This window comes from Mus caroli, chromosome 17 (assembly GCF_900094665.2).
Source record: "Mus caroli chromosome 17, CAROLI_EIJ_v1.1, whole genome shotgun sequence".
NCBI lineage: Eukaryota > Metazoa > Chordata > Mammalia > Rodentia > Muridae > Mus > Mus caroli.
In genome coordinates, this window is record NC_034586.1 from 83,305,490 (window position 1) to 83,327,216 (window position 21,727).

General features: G+C 45.0%; 1 protein-coding gene across 1 annotated transcript in view; it reads left to right on the forward strand.

Annotated features, from left to right (window-relative positions):
- The window catches only part of Msh2 (mutS homolog 2), a 51,013-nt gene that overhangs the window by 20,836 nt on the left and 8,450 nt on the right, over nucleotides 1-21,727 (forward strand). Inside the window, exons 8-11 of the mRNA XM_021186546.2 lie at nucleotides 1,832-1,941; nucleotides 15,170-15,293; nucleotides 16,441-16,591; nucleotides 20,990-21,087. Of these exons, the coding sequence (XP_021042205.1) occupies nucleotides 1,832-1,941; nucleotides 15,170-15,293; nucleotides 16,441-16,591; nucleotides 20,990-21,087 (483 nt within the window). The remainder of the gene's footprint in view (nucleotides 1-1,831; nucleotides 1,942-15,169; nucleotides 15,294-16,440; nucleotides 16,592-20,989; nucleotides 21,088-21,727) is intronic.

Sequence of the window (21,727 nt, forward strand, 5' to 3'; positions counted from 1 at the left end):
CGGCTAAGCGTGTAAGGTGGAGAGAGAGCCAGCTAAGCGTGTAAGGTGGAGAGAGAGCCGGCTAAGCGTGTAAGGTGGAGAGAGAGCCGGCTAAGTGTGTAAGGTGGAGAGAGAGCCGGCTAAGCGTGTAAGGTGGAGAGAGAGCCGGCTAAGCGTGTAAGGTGGAGAGAGAGCCGGCTAAGCGTGTAAGATGGAGAGAGAGCCGGCTAAGCATGTAAGGTGGAGAGAGAGCCGGCTAAGCGTGTAAGATGGAGAGCGAGCCGGCTAAGCGTGTAAGAGCGTTTGTTGCTTTGGCAGAGGACAGGTTTGATTTCCAGCTTCTGTGGCCACCACAACCATTCCAAACTCCAGTTCTAGGACATCTGATAGCCTCTTCTGACTTCTGTGGGCACCAAGGATGCATTTTATATAAAAGTAAAGATAACTAAATCTAAAGGGGAGGGGGATGCTGACAGATTGGCTGTGGTAGTTTAATTCTGTATCCCAGCTGCTCAGGAGTCCGAGGCAGGAACATCGATGATGCCCAGGGGCTTATACTAGCTTATACAACGTAGTTACAGCCTTGTTTCTAAGAGAGGAATGAAAGAAAGGCCTACTCTTTCTTCAATTTCAGAGTAATGAATCTTTATTTTTAATAAATGTGACGATAGGTGCCTATGGAGGCCAAAGTCTGAAGCCCTTGGAGCTGGGGTTACAGATAAACTGTGAGCTGCCCAGTGTGGGTCTCAACATTGAACCTGGGTCCTCTGCAAGAACAGTTTATGCTTGAATCCACTGAGCCATCTCTCCAACCTGAAATGATGAGTTTAAACGAAACTTTAGGATAACTCCAAAAGCTATTAAACGATTTGAGAGTGTGGTGGATATTTTGATTGGTAACAGACACGGAAGTCTAATACTGTGCACCTTTGTTACCTGTTTTGGGAATGGGAAAAAGGTGAAATGATGACCCGTGTCCATGCCCCGCCTTGATGTCAAGGGGTCTGTGGGCCTTGCCTTAGCTTTTGCAGGGCTTTCCAGGCTGTGGTAGTTAATGGAGAATGCAGTCTTTCAAAATCCAGTTGGAAACTGGCAACTAAGGTTTAGTGGAGGTTAAAACCCAGGGAAGGAGGCTGAGGGGTCGTGAAGGTTCCAGGAGGTCTGCATTAGAGAGGGTAGGGGACACCGCGGATGACAGGAGCCTCACATCTGCAACAGCTGTTTATTATGGTGTAGTGTATAGTGACTGTTCAGCATGGGGCACTGCCTGAGTGCTGTGTCGTCTCAGGCACGCACCTATCCTCTGGGTAGTCGTCATCGTCACTATCTTGTGCAGACAAGGACAGGGCTCAGGACAGGGCTGTGCTGCGGACGAGAAAGCCACAGAGCAGCATGCCCGGGCTAGCGCCAGCCCTGACTCTGCCTTCTTGCACGTTGTTGGTTCCTGTTCCCCTCCTCCCACGATTCCTCGATTCCTCGGGATGGCTCTCAACAGCCAAGTTCCAGTTTAAACACTGGATTCAGCCTCTGCTGATTGGAACGCTGGGTTGTTAATGGAAATTAGGATGTAAATTAGGTCTTATTCTAGTGGCTTTGTCTTTGGCTCACTTAGTCATAATTAATGTTTCCATACCCTCTGAAGGAGACCCAGACCTGCAGGGAGGGCAGTGCTCTAGGAGTAGGGCCTTGGGCACCACCACAGTGGCCCCCTGTCTATAGATACCCTTTGAGTTAAAGTATAAAAGAGAATTGAGTTTAGAGACCTGGACAGTTTGTGCTTTCTGGTTGAAAGGATTTCATTATTTTAATATTATGATCTGTTGTTTTTACTTCTGTCTCTGCTTTGTTTTAGGAAGACACCAGGCACTGTTGTTGGCAGTTTTTGTGACTCCTCTTATTGATCTTCGTTCTGATTTTTCAAAATTTCAAGAAATGATAGAAACGACTTTAGATATGGATCAGGTATGCAAATTTACATTTAATTCCCACAGCAAAGTATTTTTGGAAGGGAAAAAGTAACCAGAAACAACAGAAAAATCATATTTAAAAAATGTCTAATTTGTCTTGAGTTTGTATTTTTGGCACTTTGTGTGGCACCTCTGTGGCCAATTGATATAAACTGAAGTGACAGACAAGGAAGAGCGGACCTGCCAGGCAGTGCTGGGGACTCAAACCCAGGGCCTTGAATGTGGTGCCCTTGGGGTCGAGAATAAGGCGGGGCGGGTCTGGGCTTTTACTAAGGCATACTTAGAATTGGTGGAGATGTTGGTCCTTGGCTCTTTGGAATGCCCCGGTTAAGTCAGCTCAGCCTACTGTGAAGAGGTCCCCACGGGGAGGCAGTTTGCTTTGACCACAGCCTAAGCTGCTTGCAGGTTTACTAATCTATGCAAGCGTCCATCCACCGAGAGGATGGGGGCAACCCAGGCAACCAAGAGAGCTGAGGAGCGAAACACTGCTTGGTTGGGACAGAGACTAGGAAGGGCTGCAGAGTAAATGTCATCTGCGAAATAAAGAAGTGTGCTAGGAGTGAAGCTTGGCCAGAAAAATGAGGACTGTCCTGGAAGCCTTGAGAGAGAACTGTCCGTGTGAGCTACCTCCTCGAAGCCCTGTATCAGGGTCCACCCGGGTGAGGGCAAAGAGAAAGTCAATATGCAGGGGGACAGTAAAGAAGGGAGGGATCCTTCAGGTCCACAATGGTAAAGTAGGAAGGCAGAGGAGGAGTGTTAGGGAGGAAGGTAGAAGTGCTGGTAACCACAGGGTGGGTTGGAACCACTGCCGTATTTAATGTGCTGTGTGGTAGGCACCGGAAGCTCATGTACTGTACGCACTGGGAGAACAGGAGTGTTGTGAGGCCGTCAGTGGGAGTCCCTGAGATAGTGGGACTTGAGTGGCTTGAGGCTGCAGCAGTGGGTTTCAAAGACGGGAAACTGGGGTCTGGAGGGAAAGGAATAGGAGGATAAAGACCAGTTGCGGTGGGTAGCAGTCACGGTGTGGAGATATTCCACACTCGAGAGTTAACTGGATCTGTAGGGTAGGGATGGGGGAGTCTGAGGTAGAGATGTGTGAGGCAACTAGGGAAAGAAGATGGGAATCAGGAAAGGTTATGGGGGCCAGGGTGGCTTCAAAGCAGCTACGGATTTCATGGCGGAGTAAAGGAACCAGGCAGACAGGCATGACGAGAAACACTTGAGAAGAATCACCCTACAAGAAGGCAGGGAAGAAGAGGGTCTTAGGTGTACAGGAGGGGGTTCCATCTGTGCAGGAAAGAGCAAGGTCTTAGGTGTACAGGAGGGGGTTCCATCTGTGCAGGAAAGAGCAAGNCCCCCCCCCCCCCCACACACACTGAAGTTGGTGATGATACTGCAGCATTGTCCTTGGCTTGGCAAGGTCACCGAGTCTGGGAGTCTATGCTAGTGGGGCTGGGCCTCTCTGTGACTGGGCACAGAAGATGAGCCCACATGGGGGCATACAGACTTCTGATGGCCAGGCTGCCAGTGGGTTGGGCGTGACTTCCTGGGCTACTGAGGGTTGTCAGGAAACTGCCATCTCTTATCTTGCTTTTAAAGACTTTTTTGTTGTTGTTGTTTTGTTTTGGTTTTGGTTTTGTTTTTTGTTTTTTCGAGACAGGGTTTCTCTGTGTAGTCCTGGCTGTCCTGGAACTCACTCTGTAGACCAGGCTGGCCTCTAACTCAGAAATCCGCCTGCCTCTGCCTCCCCAGTGCTGGGATTAAAGGCGTGCCCCACCATGCCCGGCTTCTTTTTTTTTTTTTTTTGGCTTTGCTTTTAAAGACTTTAAAAGCCATTTTCATCAACGTCTGTACTGGGGTTTGAGAGCCATCCTCTTCCTTTTCTCGTTTCTTTCCAGCTCTGTGGTTAGGACTTGTAGAAGTTAGGTTTGGTTTGACTGCTTCCTCCCATGCTCCCAGAAATAAGACTCAGACTCAAAATATATTTACAAATACTTTGGCTATTATAGCTAGGCTCTTCTCTGACTAGATCATAACGTAGACACCCCAGTTATTTTAACCTACATTCTGCCACATGGCTAGTTACCTGTGCTCAGGTACTATGCATCTGTCTCGTTCCGTCTTCCCCGCGGGAATCTTCCTATGCCTGGCTCTATTCCAGAATTCTCTGTGCCTCCCAGATATCCCACTTCCCATTTCCTGCCTAAGCCATAGGCCATAGGCTTTTTAAATTGACAGGTGATGTGTCTATACCGTACAGAAAATATTCTCTCTGCAGTGACAGAAATAAAATGGGTAGCGAGGACTGTGGCCTCCGCTGTGGAGGCTGAGTCCAGGCAGGTACTGCATCATGGCGGAATTTTCGTCAGCTTGCTGCGTAATTTCATGAAACTTACCAAAGTCAACTTTTGTCGACTCTGTCTAACTCCATTCCCTGAAGGAGGCTATAGGTCATAAGCTCCCTCCTCTGGTGGCCACCTTGACCCGGCTGGTAATCCCAGTTGGGTTCTTCAGCTGACCTTGGCTTGTCACCCACTAGGGACTGTTTTGTCCACTAGGTCTAGTCTGCATACTTCCTGCCAGCCGCTCGAACTCACCCGGGAGTGAGAGTGGAATCCTGTGTAACGTACAGGTCAGAGGTCAGAGGCCTGGCAAAGGTAATGGAACTCTTTACTATAGATGGATAGGTTGGCAGAGGAGGCTCACCCTGTTTCAGTCTGGGCAAGGTCGTGTAGGGAGAAAGGAACGGGAATTGGAGCAAGTCCCTCAGCCCTTGCCACCTCTTGGAGTGGGCAGAGGAGGGCGGAGGTCTGCCAGACTGCTGTAAGCAGCCACAGGGGAGGAGAATCCAGGCGGGGCAGACTAGGTTGTGGGTTTCAGGGTCATAGAAGGGGAGGGGGCAGAGTTGGCACGGAGGAGGGAAGAGGATGGGGAGAAGGTTGAGAAAGGGGAGGTGGCAAGTTAGAAGGGGAGCAGTGGTGGGGAGGAGAGGGTGAGGAAGCCAGTGATTCAGGCAGCTCAGTCCTGGTGGATGACTCAGGGTCCAGGTCCCCGGGTAAAAGGCCAACGAGACAGGATGTCAAGCACTGGCCACAGAAGTGCAATTCCCCAAAAACTTGAACAGTACGGAGCTCATGCCCTATGCAGAGATTTTCAAGGTCATGGAGAGTATTAAAGTTTATAGAGTGCCTTCTGGTGGCCATTTAGATTGGTTATCTAGAGCATACTGAGGTCAGGCCACAGAGCAAAGAACCAGGTGTGTTAGACAGGTTCTGAGGTGGACCCAGTTTAGCTAAGTTTCTCAGCAGACAGTTTGCGGGTGTTTGGGGATTGATTTTAGATCCGGCAGTGCCCATTGTCCAGTCTTTGCTGGTTGGCTTATTTCTTGAGTGGAGAAAACCTCTTGATGGCAAATGGCAGGGCTCAGGATGTTGGCTCAACTGCTACCGGTAGCCATTCTAGAGCCAGAAAGGTTAAGAGGATTAGCTCTTGGCTGGTCATACTAACTTGAGTGGCAAGGGATAGCTAGTAAGTCCATCCCTAGAGACCTTCATGGCCAGGCTTCTAGACTACTCTGGGAGCTGACCTCTTGAGGCCAGGCCATGCCCCCCTCCCCCTGCTGGGGCTTTGCCTTCCTGGGTGGGGTTTTCCCTCCCAGTGCATCTTTTATGTGAGGTGTATTGTGCAGTGTGACTTGGTGGTGTTCTGTGGCTCCCTATTGCCAGAACCTTTGCATCCAATCTGTAACACTCACGTCAGCTCCCTCCAGAAGGAGGAGGGGCCTTCAGGGTGAGCCCTGCAGGCTGGGGAGGACTGCTGTGGCCAGTAGCAGTTACCCCTCAGTCACTGCAACTGGGGGCACTCACAGTTTATAGTGTAGAACTGTCTTAAATAGTCACAGTCCTGATTATAGGCTGCACTCCTGGGAGCAGACCTAGGCAGGCCTCTAGCCATACCTCAGGTTAAAAGGCAAGTTCAAATCACCGTCATCATCGCAGAGATTTGTAGTGAATTTAGACATTCAGATTACATTTTTAGAACTACTCTCAGAAATTCTCCAGGGACTCTTAGTTGTTGATGTCTAATCCTTGAGAGCCTGGTTGTGTTCCAGCTGTGCTTAGGAGTTCGTGTGATGAAGGGTCTCATTTACACAGTGCCATGCTTCCTGTGTCCTTCCCTCACACCACCCCCAAGTAAGTGTTTCTGTGGCTGCTTTCCATAAGTCCTCTCTTTTTTTTCTTTTTCCTATTTTAGAAATAAATGTAGATCAAAACTATCCTAAGCCAAAATTCCAAAAGGCATTGATTTAAAAAAAAAAAAAAAAACCCTTAAAGTTTCCTTTGTGTTTCAGTGAATTATATTAATTTTTAAAGATTTTTTTGACAGTTTCATATGTTTATACCATTTATTTTGAACATATCCAATGCATTTCTTCCCACTTCTCCGTGATGGTTTGAATATGCTTGGCCCATGGGAAGTGGCACTATTAGGAGATGTGGCTGTGTTGGAGGAAGTGTGTCACTGTGTAGGTGAGCTTTGAGGGCTCCTGGTAATCAAACTCTGCCCAGTGTGGAAGAAGTCAGTCCTGGTCATCTCCTGCCTGCCTTCAGATCAAGATGTAGAACTCTCAGCTCCTTCTCCAGGACCATGTCTGCCTGGACACTGCCGTGCTTCCTGCCATGATAATAGTGGACTGAAGCTCTGACGCTGTAAGCCAGCCCCAGTTAAATGTTGTCCTTATAAGAGTTGCCTTGGACATGGCGTCTATTCATAGCAATGGAAATCTAACTAGGACACCCTTGGTCTTCATTGTCATGTTTTCCTTTTTTTCCTTTTCATTCTTTTTTAATTCACTTCTGTTTCGTGTGCATTGCTGTTTTGCCTGCATGTATGTCTGTGTGAAGGTGTCAGATCCTCTAGAACTGGAATTTCAGACAGTTGTGAGCTGTCGTGTGGGGGCCGGATGCCTGCATGTTCAGGAATGCCTTCCCCTTCCCTGGGGGCTGTAACTCTCAGTGGCATCGCATGTAGCCAGGATCCCTGTGAGTCCCCGCGTCCATGCAGGGGTGTGTACTGGCTCGACATGGTTTAGCTAACTGTACCTGCTATGAGGAGAGCAGTGGCTATGTCCATAAAGCATTTCCAGCAGTCCTTCCCATCCTCTGCCACTTAACACTTTTAACACCCATTCTCCCACGATCTCACCTGGGTTACCTACCCTCCACCGTGTGCGTGCGTGAATGGGAAAGAGACAGACACAGACATACACTCAGTAACCACTTCTCGTCACTTAGATGACTCATGTATGCGTTACTTACTGACCACTACAGAGAGAAGCTTCTCTGGCCATCGCTGAGGACAGTGCTGACCTGGGTGTAAGAATAAATCGGGAATAGGCAGTTTGATGTGTCCGTTTAGGAAAACAGCAGTAATAGTTTTCTCTTGTGAGTGCCCGACTCGCCATCAAAGCAGATGCCACAACAGGATCCTTCTACACATGTTTATTGGGAGAGCTTGATTGCAGAGGCGAAAAGACCCCGAGCCCAGAACTGGTGCTGCTTATATACGCCTAGGAGAGGTGTGTCTCACACCCGGGTTGGTTATGCATTCTACCTCATTTGTATGTCTCACATCTGATTGGTTATACTCTCAGTATCATACCTCATTTACATGTCTCTCATCCGATTGGTTATACTCTCAGTACCTCAGAACCTCATTATCATGCCTGGGCCAGGCAGTGACGTGGCAAAAAACTTTACTGCATATGTACACATTGGTTGTTTACCCAACCTTATGCGTGGTGGCCAGCGGTAGCCAGAGCCACCTTGTAATGGTATATGTGGCTTCCCACAGTTTTCCCCGCCTGGGGCTGGTGGTCTCCCTAGTTGAGGTCTTCTGACCAGGTTTACAGTACCTGGTAGGAATTCCCTCCTGTGGATTACGCCTCAAATCCAATCCTAAAGCCGTTGGTTATCCCCATAAAACTTCATGCTGCTCTTGGTGGTCATTTTTATGATAGCTTGACACAAGCATGTGAGATGAGGGAACCTTGATTGAGAAAATGCCTCCATAAGCTCAGCGTTGTAGAACATTTTCCTAACTAGTGATTGCTGGGAAGGAGCCTGTCCCACTATGGGTAGGGCCACCCCTGAGATGGGCTCCCAGGCTCTATGAGAAAGCAGGCTGAGCAAGCTATGCAAGGCAGCAAGCAGCACCCCTCCATGGCCTCTGCATCAGCTCCTGCCTCCAGGTTCCTGCCGTTTTAGTTCTTGTCCTGACTTCTGTCAGTGGTGGACCGCAGTGTGGAAGTGTGATCCGCATAAACCCTTGCTTCCCCTGGTGCCCCATCTCAGCAATCGTCACCCTAACTAGGACACTGCTGTCCCTCCAGTGGGCAGATCTTGTTGGTTGATGAGGATTGCAGTATGCAGTGTCCACTAATAGTGAAGTTCATTGATGGCTTTTCTCTCAAAGTACCCTGCACAGCACTTTCTGTCACTATGAAAGCTAGCCGGTAGCAAGGGTGCTTCTAGGTGAGTTTCAGCTACTTGTTGTATTTGATCTTGTGGCATCACACACCGCCAGCATTTCCTTCCCGGATGCCTCTGGTTTGTCTCACCCAGCTCTACTTGGTTTTATGTTTTCAATTATTGTTTTTTAAGTTACATTCTTTAGTGTGTGTGTGTGTACGTTTGTGTGTGTGTGTGTACAGACCAGAGGACAATTTGAAGGAGTCGGTTTTCATGTGGGTCCTGCAACTCAAACTCAGGTTGTCAGTCTTGGCAAGAAGCACCTCTACTTGCTGAGCCATGTCACTGGCCCCGCGTTGTTGTACTCGGTGAAGGTTTCTTTGGTTAAAATGTTTTTGTGCTTTACCACGGCATTTCCCTCTCCCTGGAGGTCAGCTGTTTGGAGAAAAGATTTAAAAGTCCTTCTGGGTTTTCTTTCATTAATTCCAAACATTACTGTTTTTGTGTCCTCTCATTTATTGTTGTTGTTTTATATGTATGTGTGTCTGTGAAGCCAGAAGAGATAGATTTTGGAGCTAGATTTCAGGTGGTCGAGATAGGGTCACTGGTAACTCAGGTCCTCTGACGAGCAGCAAGCACTCTTAGCCACTGAGCCATTTTTCCAGTCTTCCTTTTTTGTTTGACATTTATTTGTGTGCAGTCCGTGGCGGACACAGAGCGCGTGGAAGTTTATCATGTGTTATGAGATTATGTTTCCTTAGTGTGTCTCTAGCTGAGTGCATTCCACACAGCTTTAGAAAGGAGTCATTTACTCAGTTTGACTCACCTGCTGAGTCGGGGAAAGTCATGTGGGTTTCTTACAAGTTGACTCTCACCATTTTCTAGGTGCGCCTTCTTTAGTGATAACATTTATCCCTGGTTTTGGTTTTGTCTAATAGACAAGGTGACGCTTAGTTTTTTACATGATAAGGAATTTCCCAGCTTTCGTGAGTCTTTAGGGTGTAAGTTAGAAAACTTAGGTCCAGATTTTCTTTCTGAAGTTAAGCTGAGCTTTTGTTTGGCGGTGCTGGACACTGCACCCAGTATCATGTATAAATACACTCTGCAAGCACTTTACCACGGAGCTGTGACTGTAGCTGTTTCCCCGTGCACCTTTGATAGTGATTTTAGCCTGTTATGTATTTTGCGGTTTCTCAGGTCTCTGAACTTCCATCAGATTCTTTTGTGATTCTTCTTTCTTGCCCATCGCTCCCTGACACAGTCTCACCGAGTAGGTCAGTGCGTGTGTGCTTAGCCTCTGTAATTACTCTCAGTTGTATTGATTGATTGGGGTTAAGTTTTGGGTTGGGAATGTAGCGCACTTGCCTAACTGGTGTGCAGAGCCGTCGGCTTGTTTCTCAGCACTGCAAAGATGAAGGAGGGGGAGGAGTTTCCTTCCCCGGGCTCTCCCCATCTGAGTGGATAAACTGACTGGCTTGGAAGTCGTCTCCTTTGTTTATTCTTTCCATTTGTTTGGTGTTTTTTGGGACAAGGTCTTACTACGTAGCTCTGTCTGGCCTGGATTTCACTGGCAGGAACTTGTAGATCTTCCTGCTTTTGCAGGGAGTACAGGTTTACCTCCATGCCTAGCTTTTTTCTCATCAAAGTGAAAAGCTGGTCCCTGTCTCCACGTTGAAAAAATTACTAGGCCCTTAGGACACCTGATAGCAAGTTACATTGCTTCATTATCGACTTATGTGTTTAGCCCTGTGCTTTTAAGCCCTTGGATTTATTTCCATTCTACACAGTAATTGTTGAGTTTAAATTTGAAATACGTTTATTAGACTGCCCTCCTGCTGGTTGAGAATACTTTAGGTGCTTGGTTCCAGGTTTGTAGGTTTTTTTTCCCTCGGTTGCCATAAAATTATAGTGTGCTGTGGTCTGTCTTGTTCATATTAGGATGCTTCAGTTCCAGATGTTATTACTGTATACACACACGGGTTTATTTCACTCTTTCTTTGTATTTATTGAGAAAGGAGGAGGAAGAAGAGACAGAAAGAGAGAAAATGCCAAATTAGAATCAGAGGACAATGTACAGAAATCTTATTTTTTAAACTTTATTCACTTAATTTAGGATGTGTGTGTGCACACATGTGTTTGTTTTCTATGTGCATGCAGGTATCTGAGGAAGCCAGAAGGGGGGGCTTTATGTCCCCTAGAACTGGAATTAGAGGTGGTTGTGAGTTACCTGATGATGTCAGTGGTTCTCTGCAAGAGTCATGAGCCCTCTTAACTCCAGTCCCAGGAGTCAGTTTTTTCCTACTCTCTAGATCTTGGAAGCTAAACTCGAATCGTTATGCTTGGAAGCACTTTTACCAACTGAGCTAGCTGGCCAGCTCCAGGGTTTCTTTTTTCCCCAGCCAGTTCATCTTTCTGCTCCATTCTGGAGGACTAGCAGTCTCTTAGCTTGCCCCCTCTGCCGTGAGAAAGACCTCACAGATTGCAGTAGGTGTGGAGGAGGCTGCCTACTGACTTGCTCCTTCACTGGCTCAGCTTACTGTCTTACGTACCTCAGGGCTACTGTCCAGGGATGGCCCCACCCACAGTGAGCGGTCCCTTACACATCAGTCATCCTCCCATGCCTGGCCTACCTGCTAGATTTCATTGAGGGGGTTCCTTCTTCTCAGGTGACAAACTTAAGTGACACAGCCACCACTACGTATTGAACTCTGCCGGTGTTCCTCCTTTCTTTCCTGACTAACCCTAGCCCCTAACCCCTGACCCCTAAACCCTGACCCCTGACCCCTAACCCCTAACCCCTGACCCCTAAACCCTAAAACCTAACCCCTAACCCCTCAACCTAACCTTGGAACTGGCTGTGTATAGATAGGCAAGTTTGGCCTCATGTACAGTTGCCTGTCTTTGCCTCCAGAGTGCTGGGATTAAAAGCTTGTAGAACCATGTTCTGGCATGAAGTAGATTTTGAAATGATCTCCCTGGTTTTATATTGAAGAATCTTTACTTGGCAGCAGCTAGATGGGATTTTCTCCAGCTGATCATTTGTTTGGAAGAACATGCTTATACTGTTTTATCTAATACTTCTGGGGTAGTGGAGTTTTTATAACATAATTGTCTAAAACATATCCTGGGCTAGAGAGTTGACTCAGCAGTTCATGTACGTGTTCTTGTAAAGGACCAAGCTTTGGTTTCCAGCACCCACAAGGCATGGCAGCTCATATCTATTTGTACCTCCAGACCCAGGGGATTCCATGGATTCTCTGGCCCCAAGGTCACCAAAGCACACACAGTACACAGATACTACCAGGGAAATCACTCACATCCAAAAAATATGAAAATATATAAAACCTAAAAATCTTAGTATCTTTTATGTTTGCTTTGTAATCCCTTCATCTTTTGATGTGCATCCTCTATAAAGGTTCTACTCTTTCAGAATTGGTAATTTGATTTCAGACCATCTCTGGTGTATTAATGAGTCCTTTAGTGACTTGGCTAAGGCCCAGCCCTACCTTTCTCAGTCTTTTCATCTTACTGTAAGCTCCTTGCTCCTCTGTCTGTCTGTCTGTCTGTCTGTCACCTTTACTGATCCAGTGGCTTGTTCTAATGCCAAGGTAGGTGGTACTGTTTGAAAAACAATTGACTAAAGTTGAGATGTCCTACGTGGATGGGGCGAGTGGCAGCCTCCTGAGCGATGCCCAGGGGATGTGTGTCCTGTATCAGCATTTATTTCAGTCACATTAAAGGCCAGGTCATTTCCCCTGTTGTGTTTAGCCCCCCTGCAGCTCTTTTCCTATTTTTGTTTTAAACATTTATTTGCTATATACGTACTTTATTTATGTATGTGTGCCTGCCTCCGTGTATATGTGCAGCATGCGGGTGCAGGGCCAGAGAAGGTCAGAAGAGACATTGCATCCTCTAGAACTATAATTATAGGTGGTTCTGAGCCCCATGTGATAACTCCATGTGGGTGGCGTGAGCGTAGGAACTTGGGTCCTCTGCAAGAGCAAAATTAGCTGCCAGTTCCATCTCCAGTCTCGTCACAGCTTTCAGAGGTGCATTCTCTGATCTGAGGAAGGAGATAAGGATACCCCTCCAGATTTGAGGCTTCGCCTCACCATTTCTTTCCTATATGGTGGGGTTGAGGGTAGGAACGAGGCCTGGCCCCTACTTTGCCTTTTCACTGGAAGAAGCAAGTTGTGTAGTAAGCACACTTCCGATCTTCCGTGACAGCATTGGGTCCCCTCCTCCCCACCTGCCTCCTGTAACTGTTTTAAGTCTTGAGCCTTTTTACTGAATAGTCTTCATTTTATGTTTAAATGACTATTAGTATTCTGTTCTGTTGATGAGTTATGCAAATTATGTGTCTTCAAGTTGTGCTGTAAACTTCACTGTATTGAGGCTTTATCAGAAAACTGTATGGAGGTTTTCTCTAGCCTGGGTGCTTATTTTGCCCCTATTTCATCATTTCCATAAATTTTCAGCCGAATAGCTGTGTCAGAGTAAACATATCCAAGTCTCATTGTGCTTTGCCCTGCCCTCCATCTTTTTGTCTGTTTTGTGTTTCATACAGGGTTTGTCTATGTAGCCTTGGCTGGAACTCTCTCTATAGAGCAGGCTGGCTTTGAGCCCAGAGATCTGCCTGCGTCTGTCTTCGAACACCAGGATTAAAGATGTGTGTCAATGCGCCTGGCCACTGCTCTTTTTAAACATGTACCGACTTCACCCTGAGCAGGCATGGTTGAGTGAGTGCGTGGTTTCAGGAAGCCTCCCTAGTGTCTGCAGCTTCTTTTTCTTAGGTGGGGACAGGAAACAGGGAAGGAGCTGGTGGAATAGCTGCCTGCACGGGGAAAGCTCAAGGCTGTACAACAGCTCAAGGCTGTTTAAATATTCATATCTTTTATTACTGTGCTCTCCTCTCCATTACTCTGTTGCTCATCTTAGGTGCTTATGCCTGCTCATTTGATGACCTTAATACTTTCCTTATATGCAAAGAAGTGCCCTGACAAAACAGCTTTTATGTTCTTATTGTTTTGGTGAAAGCTGTGCTATACCTTTTATCTTTAAAAAGATCTATTCAGAATTTTAGCTTTTAATATTTTATATAGTTGGTACATGTTTTATTTTAAATATTTTATTGATTTTCCGCTAGCTTTCTGTAATTTGATTTTTTTTTCCTCCCTGTGAATTCACTTTAGGAATATGAAAATGTGCTCTGATTAAGTGGGTAATAATTAGGAGCAATTTGTCTCAGCCTTATTTAGTGAATATGTTTTTGCCATCTTGTTTTAGAAAATTGACTCACTCTCATATTAAGCTTTTATGTATAATTGTCTATTTAATAACGTTCAGTGCCTGGTACAGATAGACTTCTTTTTAAAATATTACTTTGTAATTTTATTTGTTTAAATTTTAGTCATTTGCTTTAAAAAAAAGAAAAAGAAAAGAACAATCACTAGGCTTGAAGAGCTATTAACATTTAAGTTTCTGTTTCCATGGTTTGCTCCTTAACTTGAAACCAGTTCTATTTAGTGTTCAGGTAAATTGCATTTTAAAGGTCTCTACATAATAAAAACTTGAAAATCCCACGTATGTCTTTGCTTTTAAAACTGAGATTCATTTTTCATTACACTTTCTGGCTGGTTAATAATATAGCTGGTAAATAATAAAAAGTCAGGCGTGGTGCCACAGACCGTTACTCCAAGTACTCCGGGGGCAGAGGCAAGCAGATCTCCAAGTTCAGTGCTAGTCTGCAGCTAGACCTGTCTCCAAAGCAAAAGCCTAGGAGCAGTTTACAAAGACAGTGTTTAAGAGTACCATGGCTGGATTTGATCCCAGCATTCACTGCCCTCTAAAATGTGTCATCAAATCCTGACATTTTGAGCTGGGTGTAGATGTGCACACCTTTAATTCCAGCACTCGAGAGGCAGAGGCAGGCAGCTCTCTGTGAGTTCAAAGCCAACCTGGCGGAGCTCACTATGTAGACTAGGCTGGCTTTGAATTCACAGAGAGGTTCTGGCGCCTCTACCTTCTAAGTGTTTAAGTGTTAGGATTAAGGACAAATGCCACCACATCTGGCAGTCACACAGGTTTTGATTGTGTGTGTGTGTGCCTGTGCACTCGAGTGCGAGTGCGTGGCTGGACATCCCACCCTCCCGTATCTGTGGGAGGGTGGTGCAGGTGTGCATGGCACAGCTGTGGAGACAGAGGACAACACCAGGGAGTCATTTTTCACCCTGTACCACATGGGCTCCAGGGATGGAGCTCAGGTCGCCAGGCGTGGCAGTTATAAGTTCTTTCACCCATGAGTCACCTTGCCTGCACTCCCTAGATGGAGATTTTTAAGAATGGTTTTTTGGAGGAGGCATTGGAAGTGGAGTGCTGTGCTGAATTGGAGCTATTGAGGTTCTTAAGGTGGATTTTTGATTAGGGAAAAGCATAGTGTAGTGATGATTTTGAATATTGGATATTCTTTAGTAATACTTAAGGAAAATGCAAACAGGCTAGTGTTGGAGACAGCTGCATCATGAACTTTGGATCTGCTTCCTGTGGGTAATTCCTGTGTCTCTAGAACTCTTAAGCTCCTGTTAAAATTTGTTAATAAGTAGAAAGTTCTTGGTAGTGTTGGCTGGACGTGTTAGGGGTGGTCACTCCTGCCGCGCTCACCAGATGTGCACAGGCAGAAGAAACATCACGCTTCGTAAGTCTGTTTCCACACGTCTGTTTGTATGACTTACCTAGTCCTTGCTCCTGCGATAGGTGGAAAATCACGAGTTCCTCGTAAAACCTTCATTTGATCCTAACCTGAGTGAACTAAGAGAAGTCATGGATGGTCTGGAGAAGAAGATGCAGTCCACCTTAATAAGTGCAGCCCGGGGACTCGGTAAGATGGGTCTGGAGGGGCAGGGTCATTCCGGCCAGGTGTCCCCGAATCCTTTCTCTTTTCACCCTGAGAGGGCACGTGCTTCAACTGCGGATGGCAGATGTCATTGCGTGATTCCCTGTGAACATGTTGTGATTTTGTTATTAAACTATAATTTTTATTTATGCGTGGCTCTTTGCTGTCCTCTTTACAAGTGTGGACTGGCTATAGTTTTTATTGAAAATTTTGGTTGCTGTTTTTCAGCCAACAAATTTGTATCTGGCATTTTTAAGTGTGGCCTAATAATTACTTTGAGTAAAATTGTAAGTGGAGGCCATGATAGAAAATTTTGCAGATCTTAGGTATATAAATTTTAGCTAGCCAGTCATTACTTGTTCTGTGAAGTCTTCTGTGCTTAAGAAGAATATACCCTAGTTTTTCTAGTGTCTCCTTGTCAGAGTCAGATTTTTGTTTGGAAATTGCATTTGCCCACTTTTAATTCTACCCTAGTTTTCAGATATTCTTTGGTTAAAAAGAGAAGCCTGGCCTGGGGTGATGGTTTAGCAGATAAAAACATCACCAAACAGCCTAACCACCGAATATGGACCTGCTTGGTGGAAAGAGACCTGACTCCCATAATTTGTCTTCTGAGCTCTACATTGAGCCATGGCACACATTTCCACACACTCCACATACAAATAGATAAAGTGAGAACAAATAAATTAAGAAATTTTTATGCAGAACTACTCAAGCATGGGTTTTTCCATACCCATTTTCATAGAACTCCAACATCTGAAACAGCATGTGCTCCCCACCATTGGTGCTTCCCATCATTGGTGCTCCTCACCACTGGTGCTCCCCACCAACAGTGCTCTGCCATCTTGGGTGGGTTTACACATAAAAAGCAGCTTCTCCCATGTCAGAGCCAGCTTTCATAAGAGAGGTTAAGGATTCCATAGATATATTACACATAGTTTCCCAATGAAATGGCATTTGAACCTTTTCCAATGAGCCAATCATAATTTCTAGTAATTATGATAAATAACAATAATTTTTAGTCTTATGATATAATAAGTATGTTGCACTAATCAGATGTGGTTGTGACCATTTACACCAAAAAGTGGCTGTATAAATTTATGACTTAAGTTTTTTCTTTCTAATCGTAAAGGACTGGATCCTGGCAAACAGATTAAATTGGACTCCAGTGCACAGTTTGGATATTATTTCCGTGTGACCTGCAAGGAAGAGAAAGTGCTTCGTAACAACAAGAACTTCAGCACAGTGGACATCCAGAAGAATGGCGTGAAGTTTACCAACAGGTCAGAGGGCCTGCTTGTTACACTCGTAAGCTTGTGCTTCTTCATGGCTCCTCCGGTAAAAGCAGAGTCTTGAACAAGGAATTTTTACTTTCTCCTGTTCACTGACTTAAAAATATTAACTAAGAGTCGGGTTCTACTCTCTTCCAGGAAGCTAGTGGATATCTTAGCGCTGTTAGCCCAGGAGGGGTAGTCCTAAAAGCCCCCTGGGAGGGGCAGTGCCTCCCTCCTGTGCTGTTCTAGAACCGTGGCCTGCCTTGCTATTGCTACTCCTTAGTGTTCCCAGGACAGAAAACATATGGATGGGATCCACTCTTGTATGTTTACTTTATCTGAGTGTACCGGTGTTTTGTCTTTGTGTCTGTATGTGTGCTCCGAGCATACCTGTCAAAAGCCAGAAGAGCATGTCAGACCTGCTGGGGCTGGAGTTAATGGACAATTGTGGGACACCATATGGGTGACCCTGGGTCTTCTTCTAGAGCAGCTCTTAGCCACTGAGCCGTCTCTCTAGCCCTGTATTAACTTATTAAGTACAGTGCTGTATGCTGACATTATTCTAGGTGTGTTAGACACCCCAGTTATGGAAATGGCGTAATGGTTCCTTATAATAATTTTCTGAAAGAAGTGCGACAGGTGCGTTTATTTCCCCCTTCACAGATCTGATAAATCTCAGTTCCTGCTCACATGCTAGTAATACTGCTATATACGGAAACCTCGCTCTTTTCCCCCCCTCTTTTAAACAGTTTATTTTTTTTCTTTTTTATTGGATATTTTCTCTATTTATATTTCAAATGTTATCCCTTCCTGGTACCCCCCCTCAAAAAAAAAAAAAAAAAAACCCTATCCCATCCTCTCTCTCCCTGCTTCTATGAGGGTGTTCCTCCACCCATCCACCCACGCCCACCTCCCTGCCCTCGATTGCCCTACACTGGGGCATCTATTGAGCCTTCATGGGACCAAGAAAGTTCTAGCTAGAGCAGTTAGGCATCAAAAGAAAGTCAAAGGGATGGATACAAATTGGAAAGGAAGAAGTCAAAATATCACTTTTTGCAGATGACATGATCATATACTTAAGTGACTCCCCAAAATTCCACCAGAGAACTCCTACAGCTAATAAACAACTTCAGCAAAGTGGCTGGATGTAAAATTAACTCAAACAAATCAGTGGCCTTTCTCTACTCAAAGGATAAACAGCCTGAGATAGAAAGTAGGGGAATGACACCCTTCATAATAGTCACAAATAATATTATGTACCTTCGTGTGACTCAACCAAGCAAGTGAAAGATCTGTATGACAAGAACTTCAAGTCTCTGAAGAAAGAAATCAAAGAAGGTCTCAGAAGATGGAAATATCTCCCCATGCTCATGGATTGGCAGGATTAATATAGTAAAAATAAAAATGGCCACCTTGCTGGAAGCAATCTACAGATTCACTGCAATCTCCATCAAAATTCCAACTCAATTCTTCATAGAGTTAGAAAGAGCAATTTGCAAATTCATTTGGAATAACCAAAAACCCAGGATAGCGAAAACTATTCTCAACAACAAAATAACCTCTGTCAGAATCACCATCCCTGACCTCAAGCTGTACTACAGAGCAATCGTGATAAAAAACTGCATGGTGCTGGTACAGAGACAGGAAGATCAAAGGAATAGAACTGAAAACCCAGAAATGAACCCACACACCTATGCTCATTTGATCTTTGACAAAGGAACTAAAACCATCCAGGGGGAAAAAAGCATTTTTTTAAACAAATGCTGCTGACTCAACTGGCGGTCAGCATGTAGAAAAATGCAAATCCACCCATTCTTATCTCCTTGTACAAAGTTCAAGTCCAAGTGGATCAAGGACCTCCACATAAAACCAGATACACTGAAACTTACAGAGGAGAAAGTAGGGAAGAGCCTCGAACACATGAATTCCTGAACAGAACAGCAATAGCTTATGCTCTAAGATCAAGAATAGACAACTGGGCCGGGCGTGGTGGCTCACGCCTTTAATCCCAGCACTCGGGAGGCAGAGGCAGGAGGATTTCTGAGTTCAAGGCCAGCCTGGTCTACAAAGTGAGTTCCAGGACAGCCAGGGCTACACAGAGAAACCCTGTCTCGAAAAACCAAAAAAAAAAAAAAAAAAAAAAGAATGGACAACTGGGACCTCATAAAATTGCAAAGCTTCTGTAAGGGAGAACTGTCAATACTGTAAGGACACTGTCAATAGGACAAAAAGACAACCAACAGATTGAGAAAAGATCTTTACCAATCCTATATCCAATATACAAAGAACTCAAGAAGTTAGACTCCAGAGAACCAAATAACTCTATTAAAAAATGAGGATCCAGAGCTAAACAGTTTTCAACTGAGGAATACCTAATGGCCGAGAAGCACCTAAAGAAATGTTCAACATCCTTAGTCATCAGGGAAATGCAAATCAAAACAAGCCTGAGATTCCACCTCACACGCTAAAATAAAAAAGTCAGGTGACAGGAGATGCTGGTGAGGATGTGGAGAAAGAGGAACACTCCTCCATTGCTGGTGGAATTGTAAGCAGGTACAACCACTCTGGATATCTGTCTGGGTATTCCTCAGAAAATTGGACATAGTACTACCTGAGGACCCAGCTATACCACTCCTGGGCATATACCTAGAAGATGCTCCAACATGGAATAAGAACACATGCTCCACTGTGTTCATAGCAGCCTTATTTATAATAGCTAGGAGTTAGAAAGAACCTAGATGTCCCTCAACAGAGCAATGGATACAGAAAATGTCGTACATTTACACAATGGAGTACTACTCAGCTATTAAAAATGGTGAATCCATGAAATTCTTAGGCAAATTGATAGAACTGGAAGGTATCATCCTGAGCGAGGTAACCCAATCACAAAAGAACACACATGGTATGCACTCATTGTAAGTGGATATTAGTCTAAAAGCTCCAAATAACCCAGATATAATTCATAGACCACATGAAGCTCAAGAAGACGGAAGACCAAAGTGTGGTTGCTTCTCCCTTTAGAAGGAGAACAAAATCCTCACAGGAGCAAATTTGAGATAATGTAGAGCAGAGACTGGAGGAAAGTCCATTCAGAGATTGTCCTACCTGGGGATCCATCACATATACAGTTACCAACCCAGACACTATTGTGGATGCCAAGAAGTGCATGCTGAAAGGAGCCTTATAATGGCTGTCTCCTGAGAGGCTCTGCCAGAGTCTTACAAATACAGAGGCAGATGCTCACAACCAACCATTGGACTGAGCATGGGGTCCCCAATAGAGGAGTTAGAGAAAGGACTGAAGGAGTTGAAGGGGTTTGCAACTCCATAGGAAGAACAACAATATCAACCAACTAGACCCCCCAGAGCTCCCAGGGACTAAGCCAAAGGAGTACACTTTACTCCAGCTGCATATGTAGCAGAGGATGGCCTTGTCAGGCATCAATGAAACCTAGCTCTTAATATAACTCATTGATTTTTCTAATATATTGTATCACTCCTATTCAATAAAATACCTCTTAGGCTACATAAAGACAGAACCTATAGGTAAAAGAAATTGGAATGACTGGCCACATGGTGCTAAAAGTGAAGAATCCATTACCTTCAAGGTGTGGAGAAGATGGCGTGCTTGCTTATATATCTGACTTTGATCATATCATTTTTCTTTTAAAGACTTACTTATTTTAAGGAAATGATACATCTGCATGTATACCTGCATGCCAGAAGAGGGCATCGGGTCACACTGTAGATGGTTGTTAGCTACCAAATGGTTGCTGGGGATTGACTTGGAAGACAGACAGTGCTTTGAACTTCTGAGTTTTCTTCAGACTCATTTTTTTCTTCTTAAAAGGCCCAATGTGTATCCATTATTCAGAATAAAACCTTAGACTATGGCCCATATGCCCAGGCACCAGCCCATCTCTTCAGCAGGAGTCTCAGTTTATGACATGTTCACGTCATTTCTTTCAATCTTTCCATTTGCGTATTCCCTTGTAATCTTTTTGTGCTGCTTTAGGCCCATGGCCAGGTGCAAAATTGTTGCCTTGGCCAGCTAGTTCTGTCCACTTCCCTGCGTCCCACATTTTGCTTGTGTAGTTTTTCTCTTTAAAAACGTCTACTGTTTATTTCGTGTGGGGTGTGTGTGTGTGTGTGTGTGTGTGTGTAGGGGGCACACGTACACTGCATGTGTGTCTGCCATCAGACTGTGGCCCTTGCCCTCTTAGCCCGTCACCTGCCAGGGTCATCCCTTTTCTTTGATGTCAGCACTTTTGGCTAAGTCTCCTTTCAATCCTCTGCAGCGCCTTTCATTTTAACCTGCAGTTGTCATTGTTCAGATGCTTCCTTTGTAAGACAAACCTGGATATAAATGCAGGCATTTTGATACTCTTAATAATGTTTTGATTTGCAGTGAATTGTCCTCTTTAAATGAAGAATATACTAAGAACAAAGGCGAGTATGAAGAGGCCCAGGATGCCATTGTTAAAGAAATTGTCAATATTTCCTCAGGTAAACTTAATAAAGCATAAAATGGACAATATCCTAGCTTTTTCTAATGGGATGTGTGAAGATTGTTTTCTTCTGTTTTAACTTTCTTACTGCATTTATTTATCTGTGTGTGTGTGTGTGTGTGTGTGTGTGTGTGTGTATTTGTGGAGGCCAGAGAACAACTTGCAGGAGTTGATTACCTTTTTCTACTTCTGTGGGTCCTGGGATTTAACTAAAGTACTCAGGCGGCCGGCATATTTATCTGCCCAGCCGTCTCACTGGCTCTTACGGGTTTCTTCTTATCTTTTTTTCTTTTAAGGTAGGAAATTTCTGTGTTGTAGCCGATTCCTGTGTTGTTGCTGATTCCTGTGTTGTGTTGTAGCTGATTCCTGTGCTGTAGCTGATTCCTGTGTTGTAGCTGATTCCTGTGCTGTAGCTGATTCCTGTGTTGTGTTGTAGCTGATTCCTGTGTTGTGTTGTAGCTGATTCCTGTGTTGTGTTGTAGCTGATTCCTGTGTTGTTGCTGATTCCTGTGTTGTGTTGTAGCTGATTCCTGTGTTGTGTTGTAGCTGATTCCTGTGTTGTAGCTGATTCCTGTGTTGTAGCTGATTCCTGTGTTGTAGCTGATTCCTGTGTTGTGTAGTTGCTGATTCCTGTGTTG